The 16,889-nt window shown below is 49.4% G+C and overlaps 2 protein-coding genes across 3 annotated transcripts in view; one reads left to right on the forward strand and one right to left on the reverse strand.

The window, feature by feature from the left end:
- Positions 1–9,131, reverse strand: part of TUBGCP2 (tubulin gamma complex component 2) — a 37,558-nt gene extending 28,427 nt beyond the window's left edge. Inside the window, exons 1-4 of one of the 2 annotated variants that reach the window (XM_075717228.1) lie at positions 9,103–9,131; positions 7,394–7,566; positions 5,708–5,836; positions 5,232–5,408 (exon numbers count right to left, since the gene is read on the reverse strand). In XM_075717228.1, coding sequence (XP_075573343.1) covers positions 5,232–5,408; positions 5,708–5,836; positions 7,394–7,543 — 456 coding nt within the window. In that variant the 5' untranslated portion in view covers positions 7,544–7,566; positions 9,103–9,131. Of the gene's footprint in view, positions 1–5,231; positions 5,409–5,707; positions 5,837–7,393; positions 7,567–8,698; positions 8,723–9,102 lie in introns of those variants that run through there. The other variant, XM_075717229.1, reaches the window with a different exon arrangement.
- A 172-nt stretch (positions 9,132–9,303) lies between these two features.
- On the forward strand, positions 9,304–15,160 carry ZNF511 (zinc finger protein 511). Its single transcript, XM_075717608.1, has 7 exons — positions 9,304–9,459; positions 9,698–9,771; positions 10,723–10,924; positions 11,074–11,198; positions 12,578–12,763; positions 14,239–14,310; positions 14,979–15,160. The coding sequence occupies exons 1-6, from the start codon at positions 9,304–9,306 to the stop codon at positions 14,306–14,308; spliced, it is 813 nt and encodes a 270-aa protein (XP_075573723.1). The 3' UTR covers positions 14,309–14,310; positions 14,979–15,160.
- The last annotated feature ends 1,729 nt before the right edge of the window (positions 15,161–16,889 follow it).

Genomic DNA, 16,889 nt, shown 5'->3' on the forward strand with positions numbered 1-16,889 from the left:
ACCAAGCATACTTATGAGAGAGCAGATTAAGAAAGTATCTAAGTCCAAAAGCATTGCACTAAGTGTGGGAGACTGTACAACCTACCAGAGCCAGGTAAGATCTCAACAGCACATGTGGGTAGAAGACAGTACTATGAAATAGAGCTCATTCACCAAGATGGACTATATGAAAGTCACACCTTGGAAATTCAGAGACATGAAGTAATTCCTGTCTTCAACTGCCAAAATGAAATCAGATCATAGACTCATAGAACAGTTTGTGTTGGAAGGGACTTTTAAAGATCATCCAGTCCAACTCCCCTGCCACAGGCAGAGACATCTTTTACTAGATCAGGTTGCTCAAAGCCCCATCCAATCTGAGCTTGAACACTGCCAGCGATGGAGCATCACATCTAAACCTACCCCTTTGTTTAAAACCGTTGCCCCTTGTCCTGTTACTACTGGCCCTGGTAAAAAGTCTTACTCCGTCTTTCTTATAAGCCCCCTTTGTATATTGAAAGGCTACAGTAAGATCTCCTCGGAGCCTTTTCTCCAGGCTGAACAAACCTAACTCTCTCAGCCTCTCTCCATGGGAGAGGTGTTCTAGCACTCGGATCATTTTCGTGCCCTCCTCTGGACCCACTCCAACAGGTCCATGTCTTTCTTGCACTGGGGACCCCAGAGCTGGATGCAGTACTCCAGGTGGGGTCTCACAAAGATGGAGCAGAGGGGCAGAATCACCTCCCTGGACCTGCTGGCCATGCTTCTTGTGATGAAGCCCAGGATATGATTGACTTTCTGGTCTGCAAGCGCACATTGCCAGCTCACGTCCAATTTTTTTTCCACCAGTACCCCCAAGTCCTTCTCCACAGGGCTGTTCTCCATCCCTTCATCCCCCAGTCCATATTGATAGTGGGGATTGCCCCGACCCAGGTGCAAGACCCTGCACTTGGCCTTGCTGAACGTCATGAGGTTCACATAGGCCCACTCCTCCAGCCTGTCAAGGTCCCTCTGGATGGCATCCGTTCCCTCCAGTGTACCGACTGCACCACTCAGCTTGGTGTCATCCACAAACTTGCTGAGGGTGCACTCAATCGCACTAGGTATGTCATTGATGAAGACGTTAAATAGTATTAGTCCCAAAACGGACCCTTGAGGGACACCACTTGTCACTGGTCTCCATTTAGACATTGAGCCGTTGACTGTAACTCATCGGATGCAGCCGTCCAGCCAATTCCTTATCCATATAGTAGTCTCCTTTCCTTCTTGGCCCTGGAAAATACCTATTGTAAAATTCTCTACTTTCCTACTACACAAGAATAAACCCAACAGCTCCCAGTGCCTGAGGAAAGTCCCTTAAATGAGATGAGCTCATGGCACTGCGAGGGAGCACGCTGGCACCTCTGTCCCTGTGAGCTCACAGCCTATGGGCTGGGGCATGCCTGGAGTAAGGGTGTGTGCTGTGGCATCTGTCCCTAATAAAAAGGCAGAGATGGAGGCCTATTCCTTATAGTGATCGTGAAAAGGAGCAGACAGAACCCCTGAAACAAACGCAGAACCTTCTTCATCGAGGGACTGGTTCTTCTTCATGTGATTCTCTGGGATGACAAGACGCAGGGAGCTTCTGTTGGAGTTCAGTCAGCTCTAGTGTGAATTTGTTAACTGGCAGAGTTCAAAAAAGTTGACACAGTTTTGGCTATGAAGGACACAGCTACCTGAAAGGGAACATGTAACGTTTACCAAGAATCGATGATTCTTGGGCCAAAACTGGCCCAAGCAGCAACTCCAATCACTGAAAGATCACTGGATGATCTCTCTGACAGTGCCAAGTAATTACAGGGCAGATGGCACAGCACTTGTGGCACCGGTGACAAAGCATGTGACTCAGGGACATGAATCACCCTCTCTCTGCAACTTGAAATTTAGATCATTGCCATTACAAGTGTCAATGACAGCCTGGATAAAACTCCCAGGACTGAAAATGTGGCCCTCAGGTCTCAGCCTGGCACTTAAAGGCCCATGGGATACAGTGGCAGTTTGCCACTGTCATGCTGATGAGCCTGCATCTGGCATCTTAAGCAATGACAGTGCCCACATCCATCGAGGCAGAGAAAGAGCTCATCTTTGTGCTCAATGAACGCCAACTGCACCAAAGGCCTCCCCGCACTACAGCCCTGGCGCCAGGGAAGATAGGCAGCAGCGGGCATACACTGGACCTAAAGCGCATGACCAAGGAGGAGTGGTGGGGGCAGCTGGGCTTTGCTGGGTCTGGCCAAAAGAAGGTCCAAGAGCAGCCTGCAACTACAGGAAGGACAAGTACCAAGACGACGGGTGAAGCCAAGCTCCTCCCAGCAGTGGCAGGAGGTTCAGCAGCCACGGACACAAGCTACCTCTTGGGATATTGAGATCAGACAGGAAGAGACACTTCTTCCCACAGAGATGGAGCACCCATGGGGGGTCACCAGGGAGATGGGGCATCTCCCTCCTGGGGGGCTGCAGGACTCAGATGGACAAAATGACGGCTGCAGTGATCTAGTGTGAGTGACAGTCCTGCTGTGAGAAGGAGGCTGACTGGACAACCCGAGCGGTTCCTCCCACCACTGCTGCAACGGATCTGTGGAACCTCTGGCAACTATCCTCCATGCCTGGTGAATGAAGATGGTGCCACGAGGATCACAGAGTTGCTCAAGTGAGACCCTCACGTCCATTAATATAGTGTGAAGGATCACTCCAGGGCTTGTGGCAGTGCACGACCTGACTTCTAGAAGAGAGATGGAGATGGCAGGTGCTGGAGAAATAAATCAATTGCAATTATTATGACTACTTGACAGTCTTGGGAAGCGGCTCTAGTAGAAACTCTGGGTCAAGAGATTTCAGCTATGTGAGTTGATACAGCCCTGTTGACTCAACGGCCCTGAGCACCTGCCCGTTAGGGCTTTTTATCTGAGTTTCAGCTCTTTAAGCTTCTTTCCTCTTTTAGCAAGTCCGTACATAAATCCTATTAAAAAGACCAGTTATCCTACTGGAAATTCATGTTCCCTTCATGATCTAATCAACCACTTGACTCAGATCATAGAATCATAGAATTGTTTAGGTTGGAAGACCTTTGAGATCATCCAGTCCAACCATTAACCTAACAGTACCAAGTCCACCACTAAACCAATTAAGGGCAGAGTAATCATTAATTTCATGTTTCCTGGCTTGGTGGCTGCATTATTTTTTAATGAAAGTAAAAACTAGGAATCATTAAGGTTGGAAAGGACCTCTAGAATCATCAGTCCAACCATCAACCCAACACCACCATGCCCACTAAACCATGTCCCAAAGTGCCATGTCTACCCATTTTTTGAACACCTCCAGGGATGGGGACTCCACCACCTCTCTGGGCAGCCTGTTCCAATGCTTGACAGTAAATTTCAGTAAAGAAATTTCTCCTAATATCCAACCTAAACCTACCCTGATGCAACTTGAGGACATTTCCTCTCATCCTATCGTTAGTTACTTGGGAGAAGAGATCATCTGTGAAGGATTTGGACGAATCAGGCAAACAGTCTGCGCAGATGTGCATTTCACAGTGTACATGGAACAAGGCTGGTTTCATCACTGCCTGACAGGGGCAGGGGGTTGGACTCTCTCTGTTTAGGATTTGAACTCTCATCACCATACGCATGTACAGCCCTTCAAGCTGAGAGACCCATCGGGTGTCCCAAAACACTCAACATGGAGAGTCCACTCCTCTAGCCATCGATGGCCTGAAGTGATTTGACCACCACAGCAAACTCCCCACTTGGTGGCAGATGCATCATCTACTGTCATCATCTCCACCAGGGACAGGAGGGTGTTCCCCGGAAGGTGTTAGCTCTGCTCAGCCACTGCCACAGGAAGATCTTCACAGACTGAAGATTAACTGCCCATCTGCTGAGGAGCCAGCAATAAACCATATACAGCCACAGCTAGAGAGCTCAACAGCAAAGGTTGGTAGGATGCATCATGAATGTGAACGCTGCCACATGGCCAAGACAGGGCCAGCAGTGCTGCAGAGCGAGCAGCTGGGTGAAGCACACACCGCACCAATGCAGACAGACCCCATGCGCTAATGAGGCACAGATATGCCTCCACGGAGCAAGGGCGCGGGACTGCCACAACAGAGACTGCAGATGGAGAAGACCCCCGTGTATGATTTCTAAGTGTTCACAAGCAGGATGGCATCCTCAGAAACAGTCACATGCAGAGCCTGGAGCCTTGTCCCTTGCTAGATTTTATTGACCAGTCATCAGAAGGCAGAAACATACCTCTGGGACCAAGGTAAGCTGCAAAATTGTAAATGGAAGCATTTGCACATATTGTCCAGTTGCTCACTCACTACGGACCTGTGGACATCTTTTCTTCTTCCCCTTCTCCCCAGTTATCTCTCTTTCAACTCTGTCCGAATAACTGTCCATACACAGTTGCTCCTGTGCCTTCCACTGCCAAAATGCCCTTATCTTGACCCACAAGCTTTTCCTCATATTTTTATTGCCCTATCCTGTTGAGCAGGGGGAGTAATAGAGTGGCTAGCCAAGGTCAACCCATCACAGTATAGTTATTTACACAAATGATTACAGGAAACAGAAGTTGGGATTTAAGTAATAATCGCCCTTTTGCACTTCCAACCTCCCGGCCTACTGATAATGAAAGGCTCGCTTAACTGTTTTCTAAGCCTGTGTCTTGCAATGATACAGTTTACTTCTACAACAGTTTTTTTCCTTCCTTTTTGTCTTTGGGATCACTTTGCAGCATTTATTTCAGAAGCTCAAATAGCTAAGTAGAGGGAATGGCTGTGTCCACTTGGGGAATGATTATGTGAGGCACTGCACCCACATAATCTGAGAGAGCAGAACTCCTGGCAAGGATGGGGACACGCCACAATGGCTGCTGAGCTCCTGAGCCGCAGGCAGAAAAGGAAATGTCAGCACAGTTTAACGCGGTCGTTTGAAATGGGAAAATGAAATTACATTAACTCCTGCCAGTTAGAACTGTTGTGGTTTAAACTTGACTCACCTTAACTGACTTAAATAGAAAAAGGCCACTTTTATTAAGAACAGCACAAAGATTTTAATACAATCTGACAAATAATTTTTGAGACATAATTTAGATTATCTGCACAGATAAGAACATTTATAATTCCAATAGATGATAAAAGTTGAGAGCACAGCTATACACATGAGCAGAAGGGAAAGATTTTGTACCCAAAGCTTGGGAAGAGACAGTACCTGCTGAACGCTGGAGTTGGCTGTGACACTGCCCAGCTGCTTGCGTAGCTCCTCGAGCTCCTGCAGAGATATCTTGGAAGTAGACGAAGGAATGGAAAAGTTTGTGCTGGCACTGGTTGCTGCATTTGCTGCAAGTTCTGCCCTTTCTTTAGCATTTTGCTGCAAATACTGGAGTGTCTGTACATACACAAAAAAAAAAAAGATTTTGTGAACACTGGTCAGCACATACTAAAGCAAAAAACATATGACCGTAAGACGGTTCTGCTGAATCAGACCACAGGCCTTTCTGTCCCAGTTTCCCATGTCTTAGTGGTTTGTATCAAGAGGACTGTAATTCTCAGTAGCGCTTTAATAATTAAGTAAATGCCAGAACTGGTTATCTGTCGATTTCAATGCATTTCACTGAATGCTGTCATCAGAAAGCATGCTGTACATGCTGTGCACACAACACATCCAGTTCTAAAGGAGAAACAAACCTCTTTGTCTTCTGTGAGTTTTGACAGCAGATAAACTAAAGAATCCAGATGTCTTGTATTTTTTGACTTCAGCTCATCGTACTTCTTTAAAAAATCTTCAGGAGTTCGAGAAAACTCTGCTATTTTTACCTGTAAAACACCACATTAATATTATATGTTTAATGTATATTATAATCACAGCATTCAAGAGAGGAGCATTGTGCAAGGATGGAGACAAGGTGCAGGCTGCGGCTGCTGCCAAAGTACTTCAGGGAATGCGTTTTGGACTGAATGCTGCAGCATTGGTCTCCTATTAATAATTATGCAGGAGGAGAGAGGGGGTCCTGGCACTTCAGCTGATGGAGAAGGGACCGCAGGAGAGAAAAGATGAAGGTAAGCACAAGATCTGTCGCAGGGCTCGCTTTGCGTGCTTGGTCTGAAGCGATATAATTTTGTAGCAGCAAGTTTATTAAGGGATTTGGCAGTGATTAAGCCACATCTGGACAATGAGTCCACTTTGGGGGCCCCACTAGCAAGAGAGACATCAACAAACTGGACTGAGCCCAGTGCAGAGCCACAGAGACAGTGGGGCGTACTGCCCATGGCCCAAAGAGGTTACAGATCCAGCTCCGAGGGGCACAACAAAAGCATCACAGGCACTGCCATGAACTGCGACATGGAAAATCCCAACTGGCCCTAGGGAAACAGTCCTTTCTGGAGAGAGAAGTGACCCTGGGACACAGCCAGGGAGATGGAGGAATCTCCTGGAGATCTTCAAAACGCAGCTAAGCAGTCTGCTGTAGCTGTGATGCTGGCCCTGCTGCGAGCAAGGGGTGGGACCGCAGGTGTCCACCTGTGCCTTCTACTTAAATCTTTCTACAAGTCTACAAATTGTAGCTGTCAGTGTAAATGATGTGTAAGACTGGAATTAGAGAAAACGTGCAGTTCAGGCTACAAAGATCTGAACTTTCAGAGAGAGTTGGCGATTTTCTAGCACTTATAGCTTGACTGATGGATTGCTTTTAAAAACGACAGTGAAAACCAGTATTACGGCCACAGAAGTATGCCTGCTCATGAGAGTGTCAGGCTTTAATCCCTAATACCTGGGTGATATTCAGGAAAAAAGTCATGTGTTGTTCATATAATCGCATTTCATGCAGTTACTATTTTTCATTTGTTTTAATCCTCCAGAGGACAACCCCTCTAATTAAAATTTGAAACCAGCATCACAGGCACAAAATAAGCTCCTTCTTTGAACTTCCTCCCCCCCAATCCTTCTCATGTTCTTTCACCAATCTCTCCAAGATGCAAGGATTTTACCTTTTTCCTGATATAACCTTTCTACTTTATACCCTAAACTGAGATTCCAGATCAGACTACCCCTTTTTTTTTTTACCAAAGGCAACATGATTTCACTCTTATTCTCAGAAAAACTTGGGACAGCCATTACCCCTCCCAACATGCATCCAGCTCCGCACCCACAGAAGTCATCTCACAGAATGGTAGAGTAAGGAAAAAGGTAGTTCACATCACTGGCCAAAAGAAATCGCACTGAGGAATGTTTATCTTGAATTTCTCCTTAGGGAGGAGCCGATGGAAGCTCTGTCAACCACTGCAAAGGAAGCATGCGTCCTCAGGAGTCCTGCTGCCCCCCCCAGTAAGGTCTGAAACGCATCTCAGATGCGGTTACAGCACATCGACGCTTACCTTTGCGCTGTGCGCAGAGACAGTCGTGGTAACGTAAGGCGTTCGATTCTTCTGCAGAAGATCGATGTAGACTTCGGCTCCTTCCCCGCCGTGAACGCGCAGCAGGCTGAGCAACTCATTGACATCGTGGTGAATGCGGAACTCGCTCATACTCCCACCTGAGGCTACAAGCTCTGTGGGATGCAGAAACAAAGGCGGCAAGTTATTTCTTCACTGCTGCAAATGAAAATATACCTGCACAAACAACATTTCCTGGCTACATTATGAGCCTGCAGGGGATGCTAAAATAGTTGTCTGGAATAAAGAAATACATGTAAGGGGAGGAAGCAAGCAAAACAGAGATACTCGTTATTGTGCCCGATGTAACTATAATGGTACAAACCCCACCTTAAACGCAGGTGAGCCAGCAGAGGTTTTTTCAACCTCAAAATCACACCAGTGGTGGAAAAGTTACTGAGTCATCGTAAGAAGTGCTGGTTCACATACTGACAGGCTGCAAACACAGGTGAAATTGCTGGCTTCAGCAGCCTGCCCATGCTGTGGCTTCTGAACTTACTCAAAAGCATTTTTTCCAAGTTTAGGGGTCTTTATATTCAACTACCCATTAACAGACAAGCACCAAATTCTGCAAAGTGACTTAAATGATGGCCACAGGAGTAAGAGGCTGACCGAGGCATCATGCAAGTATTGGATATTAGGAGAAATTTCTTCACGGAAAGAGCGGTCAAGCATTGGAACAGGCTGTCCAGAGAGGTGGGGGAGTCCCCATCCCTGGAGGTGTTCAAAAAACAGGTAGACGTGGCACTTTGGGACATGGTTTAGTAGGCATGGTGGTGTTGGGGTGATGGTTGGACTGATGATCTTAGAGATCCTTTCCAAACTTAACGGTTCCTAGTTTTACTTTCATTAAAAAATCCAGCCACCAAACCAGGAAACATGAAATTAATGATTACTCTGCCCTTAATTGGTTTAGTGGTGGACTTGGTACTGTTAGGTTAATGGTCGGACTGGATGATCTTAAAGGTCTTTTCCAACCTAAACGATGCTATGATTCTAAGTATAGAGTTTAATGTGACATCCCGTACAGGTGCAGAATGTCAAACATATAGACACACTTTTGTTTTGCCAAAATCATTGAACCATTATAGGCCGGAACAGATCTCTGCAAGCCTCGGTCCAGCCCTCCACCTGAAATACAGCCCAATTAGAGCGAGCTGTGCAGGGCCTCGTCCAGTCCAAGCTTAAATATCGCCAAAGATCCAGATCCCGTCACCAGTAGGGGCCCTGATGCTCACGTGGAAACACCTTTTCCTAATATCCAGCTGGGGTTTCCTCTGCTCGGGGCGGGGGGCACGGCGACAGCCGCGGAGGCACCGGCACAGCTGCAGGAGGGGAAACCCCGGCCGGCCCCGAGGGAAGAGCCCGGCCCCGTGAGAGCGGGGCGTCCCCGGGACGGGGCCCCGAGCTGTGGGGCATCCCCATTCCCGGGGATGCCCCGACTCGCCGGACACGGCCCCCAGCGACCTACCGCAGCTGAGGCGCCGGCCCTGCTGGGCGCGGGGTCGGGACGGAGACGCCCGCCCGGCTACCGCGGCGGGTCCCTTCGCTTATCCGGGCCGCTTCCCGCCCCGGCTCGCCCGGGAGGGTCCGCGCCTTCCCCAGCCCCAGCGCCGCCTCCCGGCAGCGCCCCAGCCCCGTCCCGTCCCCACCTGCCCGCCCGGAAGTGGCCGCCGGCGCCGCCCGGAAGCGCGGCGGGCGCATGCGCACTCCCCGGCGCAGACGCCCGGAAGCTCCCCTCCTGCGCATGCGCACACCTCTGCGCAGGCCCCGGCGGCGCAGCAGGCGCATGCGCACTCCGCTGCGTAGGCCCCGGAAGTGCCCCCGCGCATGCGCACTGCCCCCCCCCCGACATGCTGCCGCTGCCGCCCGGGCTGCGGTGCCGCCTGCGGGAGGGCCCGGCCCCTCTGCCCCCTCCGCCGCCCCGCGCCCCGCCGGCCCCGCCGCTCCCGCCCTTCGCCTTCGCCCCCCGCCGCCTCCACCTCGGCCCCCACCACCCGCTCCTGGAGGTGAGGGGCTGTCCTCCCGCCGGCGGCCGGCCTGGGGTCCCCCCCGCGCCGGGTGAGCCTCCCTGGGCCTGGGCCTCCGCGCCCGGTCTGTGTGGAAAGCGAGGGCCGTGCTCCCTCAGAGCTCCTCCTGGGCCTCCCCCAGCGCGGGACCCGCCGCCGACTGTTTCCGTGGAGAAGAAGGGCTCGCTCTGGGGAGGCAGGCCCGACTGCCCACGGCCTCTCTCTCCTCCTCTCCTAGGATGGGGACGTTCACAGGCACCTCTACCTCCAGGGTGTCCTCACCAGCCTCGCAGAGGTGGCGGAGAGACCCAAGTAAGTGAGGCAGGGCCCGCACGCCGCCCCGGCATCCCAGTGGCCGCAGGCATGCCCATTAATTCATGTGTCCTGCTCCGTGTTGCGTCTGCATGCGGCACCATTGGTGCGGACCCTGCCTGCTCGCGTTGTACAGGTGGCGAGGCTGGGACGGGTGCCGTTCCTCTTGTCCGTGGACTTTAGAGGCCAAGGAGGAGAAATAAGTTAAAAGGGAGAAGACGTGGACACGTTGCAAAGCAGTTTGAAAAGGAAGATGAGGTGATACAGTTTGCAAACCTCAATGTCCCACTGAAAAGGTCAAAAATCGGTGTTTTGTGCTGCAGTCAGCTGTCTGTCTAAATACTGACTCCTCGTGCTTGCTGAATGTGACATTATTGCACTTAGAGTTCCCCATAAGCAGATAAAGCACCTCTAATATGTCTGAAAATTGGGATTGTAGCTAAACGAGGATTTAAGCGGCAGATTATTATGTACCCAGCCAAAACAGTGGGAGAGCTGTGTGGTACAGACAGCCCCAATTAGGAAAGCCAAGCCTGGGGGAAAATCTTTATGTCTCTTTAAAACCTGCTCTTGTATCTAAAATTGAGGAAGTAGTTTGAAAAGTATGTGAGGTTATCCTGCAGATGCCTGTTAAACAGCATGGGCACAAAGTTTTAGTCCACGGCTGCAACTTTAAGGTCAAACAGCTTATTTCTCGCATTGCTGCTTGGTGTTTATTTTTAACTGAAGCACCATGCCAGAGGATGTTAATATATACGATGCTCAAGCCGTAACGGCAAATAAGAGCTTCCAACTGCTGGTAGCATTGTGATCTTCATTCTGTTGCAGTTTTCATTTAAGTGATAGTCACGAAAAATGCCACAAGTAAATAAAGTCATTTAGAGGGATATATGCAGCTTAAATTAAGGCCCTGATTTAACTCAAGCCGTGGATGTCCTCATTTCCCTGCAGGGTGTCTGAATTCAGTTGCCACATCTCTGGGTGCTGCCAGGTCTTTGATACGCTGGAGGGCTATGAGCACCACTACAACACGCTGCACAGGAACGTCTGCTCCTTCTGCAAGCGCTCCTTTCCCTCAGGGCATCTCTTGGATATTCACATCTTGGAGTGGCATGACTCGCTCTTCCAGATAATGGCCGAGAAGCAAAACATGGTGAGTCTCCGTGCCCAGCCCTTTGCTTGGGGTTGCTGTGCACGGCATGGGCTGGCATCCTTAGAGACTGACTGTTCAGGGAGGGCACCCACATCCCCAGCTGACACCGCTTGCCTTTTCCAGTTGTTTTTTTTCCCCTCGCCTTTCAGTACAAGTGTTTGGTAGAAGGCTGTGCGGAGAAGTTCAAGAGCAGCAAGGACAGAAAGGATCACTTGGTCACTGTTCACCTTTATCCTGCTGACTTTCGGTTTGATAGACCAAAGAAAGTGAAAAGGTAATTGCAGAACTGCAATAGCACAACTGGTTTTCCCCTGTAGGGGTGATGTTGTGCTTCTCTGCTGTCTTACTCCCTTTCCAGAATAAGCAAGTTTATATCCTAGAGAGGCTCAGAAATTATGTTTTCTGCTGCTTGTAAGAACAGGTAAACTTGCAAGTCCTTCTGTGGCAATGTTTTGCTTTATCTTAATGTTGAAGCATGTCTTATTTCTCTCCACGTGTGGCTCCAGGTTTTGCTCCCTTCATGCCATCTCAAGTGTAAACACAAAGCCCAGCATCTCTCTCCGTCGCTTTGTGCACGTTTCCTGCTTTGCTCTCCGCCCCTTTGCAATGTTCCCATTCCCCAAAAGCACAGGTAGAGCAGAGGGAGGCTTTGCAAGTTTGGCAAACAGCTTTCTCAGCTGGCCGCTCATTTCAAGCACTGCTTTCACCACAGGGATTAATAGGACTGATGTTGTTTAACGCTTTCCTCAGAGACCTGGCTGATAGGATGGAGAGAAAATTTCTTGCCCGGCAGGGTGGTGTGGCCCTGGGATGAGTGCCCAAAGGGACAGGGGACTGGGTTTCTGGAGTCTTCCAAAGCTTGCTTGAGTAGCCTGGTCTAGCTATGATGTGAACCCTCTAGTCCAACCCTCTGAGCAGAACAGAGTTGGACTAGAGGGTTGGGCTAGAGATCTTCAGATCTCCTTTCCTTTCTGTGTCAATGGTTAGAAGTGATGTAAGGCAGCTCTGGACATGGAAACCCTTGATTACAGAAGCAGTGAGGGGACTTGAGAGGCTGTCAGTCACTGCCATCATGTCACAGCGTAATGTTCTTGGGGCAAGTTTGGCTACAAGAAGTGAAACGTGTTCTGCTCCAAACGCTTCAGGGCACACCAGACTGAAAAGGGAAGAGCTGGTCAAAGACTTTGCAAGCAGGCCCAGCTACCTACTACTAAAGTGGCTTGGCATTTAGGGAAGAAAGAAACTGCCGACCACAAATGCTGCCGACCCCTTAGCCAGGGATGAAAAGCTAACGGTCACCTTTTGCTGCAGCATGGCACCAGTAGGTCAGCTAAAGGACAGTCCTCTCGGGGAATCACGCCTGTTGAATGACAAGCTTTATGGACTGAAGGCACATAAAGAACCCGGGCACAAAGCTGTGTGCTATAATGCAGCAACCCTGAATACTTAAGCAGAAACTCATACAAGCCTATTGCACAGCTCTCCAGCAGCCTTTTGGCTGCTCCCGGTGGTTTGAGCAGCCAAATCTCTGTGCCTCCATGCAGTAACTCACCCAAGCTGGACTTGACCTGTCTCATACAATACCTTTTGTTTCCTTTGCTCTGCGCTTACGTGGCAGCTGCTGAGAAAGGATGTAAAATTTTCTCTCTGCAGTGGCCCCAAGCACGTGAGCTCTCCCACAAAGCAGTGCGCCAGTGTGCCGATGGATGTGAGTGTGGAGATGCTGGAGCAGTTCCAGGTGGACCCCATGGAAACAGGGCCCAGTGAGCACATGGAGATCCCTCTGCCTGCAGCCAGCCCTGGCCCTTCGGGGCCAGAGAAACGACTCTATAAATCCAGGTCTGTCCTGTTGGCCTCCACAGGCAAAAATTCCTGGGGCTGGGACTGTATCATCTTAATTGCATTTTGCAGTGCCTAGTGCAGCACGGCTCAGGGTGTTTCTGTGTTGAAGATAAAAGAGGTCAGATTTCCATGTATGTTTTAAAAGCCATTTTTAAAAGAGGAAGGTGTAAGGAGGACAGACTGCGTATACGCGGTGAAAGCCATGTCAGTAAGTTTCTGTTAGTCTGCCCGCCCATGATCCCTTCCCAGGGTATTGCAGAATGGTGTGGGTCTGAAGATAAGAACTCTGTCCTAAAATACTCAAACAAGTTTTGTTCCTGCTTTGTAACACTTTCCCATCCTAGCTGACACGGGGCTGAGCTGGTGCGTTTCACTGTAGCTGTCTGTGCTCCCATGCAGTCGCAGGACAAAGGACAAATCAGGTGAACATCCTGCTCTGAATCTTAGGATTTGCAAGGCCAGAGCAGCATTGCTGGTTTTTCTGTTTGTTTTTAAATCTTTACAAAAAGTTGAAACTGAATTGTCTAATTCTGGCTTGACTTTTGAAATCCCCCTTATCATGTGCTGTAAAACCCGTATGAGATACAAGGTTGCCACCACCCTCTTCCCAGCACCCAGATTGGTGTAATTTATTCATCATTTTAATCATCTCTCAACATAAAGGTTAATGCGGTTTTGCCTGAACTATTCCAGTTAGCAAAGGGATTCTTGTGGTTTGAGTTTGCCATGCCTGTGACACACTGGCAGTCTGGAAGCAGCATGATGAGCCCACGACCGCACTGGAGCGCCACGTGGGGAAACCCACTTCTGTCCTCAGCCCCCTCTTGCTTTCACTGGCATCAGTGTTTCGCTCTGCCTCTGTAAAATGAGGTGAGCGTTGCCAATTCAGGGCTTTCTAACCAGTTGTGGAGTCTGAAAACACTCGCAACACGCTACAGCCAGTTAGGTCTGCTTTTGTATGTCATGGTTTGCCTGACAAAATCCTGTCCCTAAGCAGCTGCCACAGTGACATTTTAAACTTCACTGCTTTGTCCAGTGTAACAGTTATAAACCAGACAGAAACCGTCCCTTGAATTCGATGTGATACTGCAGGTCAAAAGGAAAATTTCCTGCTGAAAGGCCACACTTCTACTGCTGCTTCTGCTCTCCTGCTCTTCACAATCATGTGCTTCCGCAACAAACCACTGCAACTGCCCAGTGGCATATTGTATTTTGTAACGCCTTACACCTGGTTGTAAAGAGAGAGGAGAGGCTTCCAGAACATAAATGAAATGTGCCGAATAAATGTGAAAGCAGACCAGTATTTCACCCATTTTTGTGAATTACACTTTGGTGATTTAGATGTCCTGCTCCTCTCATACCTTGCTCTTCCCACTCCAGGAGCCTGAAATGCTACACAAGGTGTAAAGTGTCCCAGTGATCCTGTGAGAGGTGGGCTGTTAATGTGTATTAAAGCATGTCTCCCTTTCCAGGATCCCGTCCACAATTTGCTTTGGACAAGGTGCCACCCGAGGGTTTAAAGGACCAAGGAAGAAAGTCTGAAGGTCAGTGCACCCGATCTGTGCAAGATGAGAAGGCGCCGGCCCCTGCCGCCGGCAAACATTAGTGATGGCACCGTGGCTGAGCTGGGATATGTGCAGTTGCGTGCGAGGATCCTGCTCTGTACAGGGAAGGCAGAAAACAGGGATTGTGCAGCAGCAGTTTGGGATACATCAATACCTTGGGAGGTGCTTTGCTACAGTCCCTTCGTGTCCCTGTGCCGCCTCCCTTTGGCAGCATTTCAGAGCCGGCCCATGCTTATGTTTGTCCTTCCCGAGATGCAACAGTCTGTTTTCTGGTCCCTGCTGAACTCAAACTACAAATAAATTCCTCTGCCTCTGTGCTGCGAGTGGCTTTCTAGATAGATGGTTGCATCCTGCCTGAGCTTGGAAATGGCAAATGCTGTTTTGAAACTCCATGCAGCTGCGGGGATCGCATGGGCTTTGTGAAAAACTTGCAAAGAATTGCTGCCAAAAGTGCAGCAGGGATAACACCGAGCAAAACGCACCGTGTTCCCTCTTCCTGCAGGAAACCTGCATCCCCCCCAGCCTCTGTAGCTGGCCTGGGGGCTGGGTGCCATTGCACAGGGGAGAATCCAAATAAAATCCAGAGGAAGAGCAGTGTAGATTACAACGATTAATTTAATTCTTTTAATTCTTTCATTTTCTCACAGTGTGTTTAAAAGCTCCCAGCAAGGACAGCCCTTGGGACCGCACGCAGACGTGGGGCAGGTTGAACTCCCCATCGGTTGCTCGCAGAAGGAGTCTCAGACTGCGGCGGAGCACTGAGACGTGGAGGTGAGAGGAAATCAGCTGCTGGAGCTGAGACGACACAGGATTTTTTTTTTTTTTTTTTTTTTTGCCTTTTAGGGGAAAAAATAGGTTCAAGAAATTCCAAGACAAAATCTGCTGCCTGTACAGAAGCTGGAGCCACTGACCAAAAAAACAACAGAAAAAAAAGCGTTGGTCCCTAATTCCGACCTTCTCCATCTCACTGAAGTCTGCTCCGCTCCCCGGCGCTTGCTCTGAAACCCGCATGAAGGGTTTGCCCAGGCCAGGAAAAGCATTCTGGTGCCTTGCAGTTCATTTCCATGGGGAGTTAAAATCAAGTGACTTCCAACTAGGTGAATAAATAAAAGGAATTTTTACAAAATTGCTTCATGGAGAACTTAAATGCTGTTTTGAAGCCCAGGCAGAGTCCGATGTGAAGAATGAACTGCCCTTTGCTCTTGATACCCCCAAAATCAGATTGAGATGGAGGTTATTTTTCCTCTTGTCTTTCCCTCCCTTTTTAATCTCATCCTGCCAGGAGAAAAGATTGATTGGAAACACAGAGCCAGGCTCAGCATGCTGACGCCAGGTCTCGGGGCCCTGTTGAACTGTGGCACTTATAAAATTGTGCCTAAAGGGGAAAAAAAAGAGGTTGCTGGGATGGTGTTTATCCAAGCTTAGGATCTGTAATTGCTTTTTTTCCCTTCCTCCTCTCCAGGAGGAACAAAGGATAAAAAGGCCTTTGAAAAATCCTTGCAAATCAGAGCAGGGAATGATGCTTACAGCAACGTAGGAGATTTCTATGTCAGTTTTAAAATGCTTCGCTCTGTTTAAAACTCAGCCGGCTTGTCCAACATTAATCCTTGCTCCTCGGCTTCTGGAGAGAGCTGTCTCTGGCAGGCAAACCTTCCAGCCAGCATCCCCCACCGCACCACCACACCCCCCCCCTTTGTGCCCCGCAACCCCATGCACACGTCCACACCTCTCCACGCGTACCCCACGCACATGTCCACAGCCCCCACCCCAGCAGGCTGCTGCCCCCCCAGAGACGGGCGTGGCACAGGCCAGGAAAGACCAGGCTCTGTCACCGCCTTTGCGGCCACCACCCTGGTGCTCCTGCCCCACAGACGGCTATCAGCAGGGACCAGCAATGACCAAAAATCACTTTCCAACACTGGAAGCCCCTAATGAGGCTTTTTTCCCTCCACTGCACTTCCAGGAAAGTTCCTGCACTAGGAAATTTGAGGCAGGCGCCACGTCACTGGAGATGCCTGCAAGCTTTGGCACATGATGGTACAAAGACCATGCAGAAGCAGCCTAATCTGCTCTCTCTTAGGTGTTTATCCTAAGTTTCCACCTGGAAATTCATTCCTTTCTTTTTCCCGGACTCCAGCTCTCTGAATGTCTGCCCTTGCTGTTAAAAAATAAAAATTACAATTACAGTCTCAGGGCTCATGACTAGCTCTCGTTTGGGTTACCAACTTTTTCCAGAGTCCATGAGCAAGTCTCCCAGCTGGCCAGTGGCTTTCAAAAATCCTTATTTCAAGCCAAAACTTGAATTTCCCCCCCTTTTTTTTTTTTCTTTTTCCCTGTGCAATTTATCATAAGCAAAATTTTCCAGCCCATTCCTTGTTCATGTGGGCAGGAGCAGGTAGAGGTACCCGTCAGCGGCCATCAGAAGGACACAGGCTGGTTGGATGCACATGTACGCACACAATGGCAAACAACCGTGTACGAGCAAATGCAAGCACAGAGCGGGGCTCAGGTAGCATGCTTGCACGCACACTGGCACGATCCACACATGTGTACAAGTG

This window comes from Pelecanus crispus, chromosome 10, assembly GCF_030463565.1.
Source record: "Pelecanus crispus isolate bPelCri1 chromosome 10, bPelCri1.pri, whole genome shotgun sequence".
Lineage (NCBI taxonomy): Eukaryota > Metazoa > Chordata > Aves > Pelecaniformes > Pelecanidae > Pelecanus > Pelecanus crispus.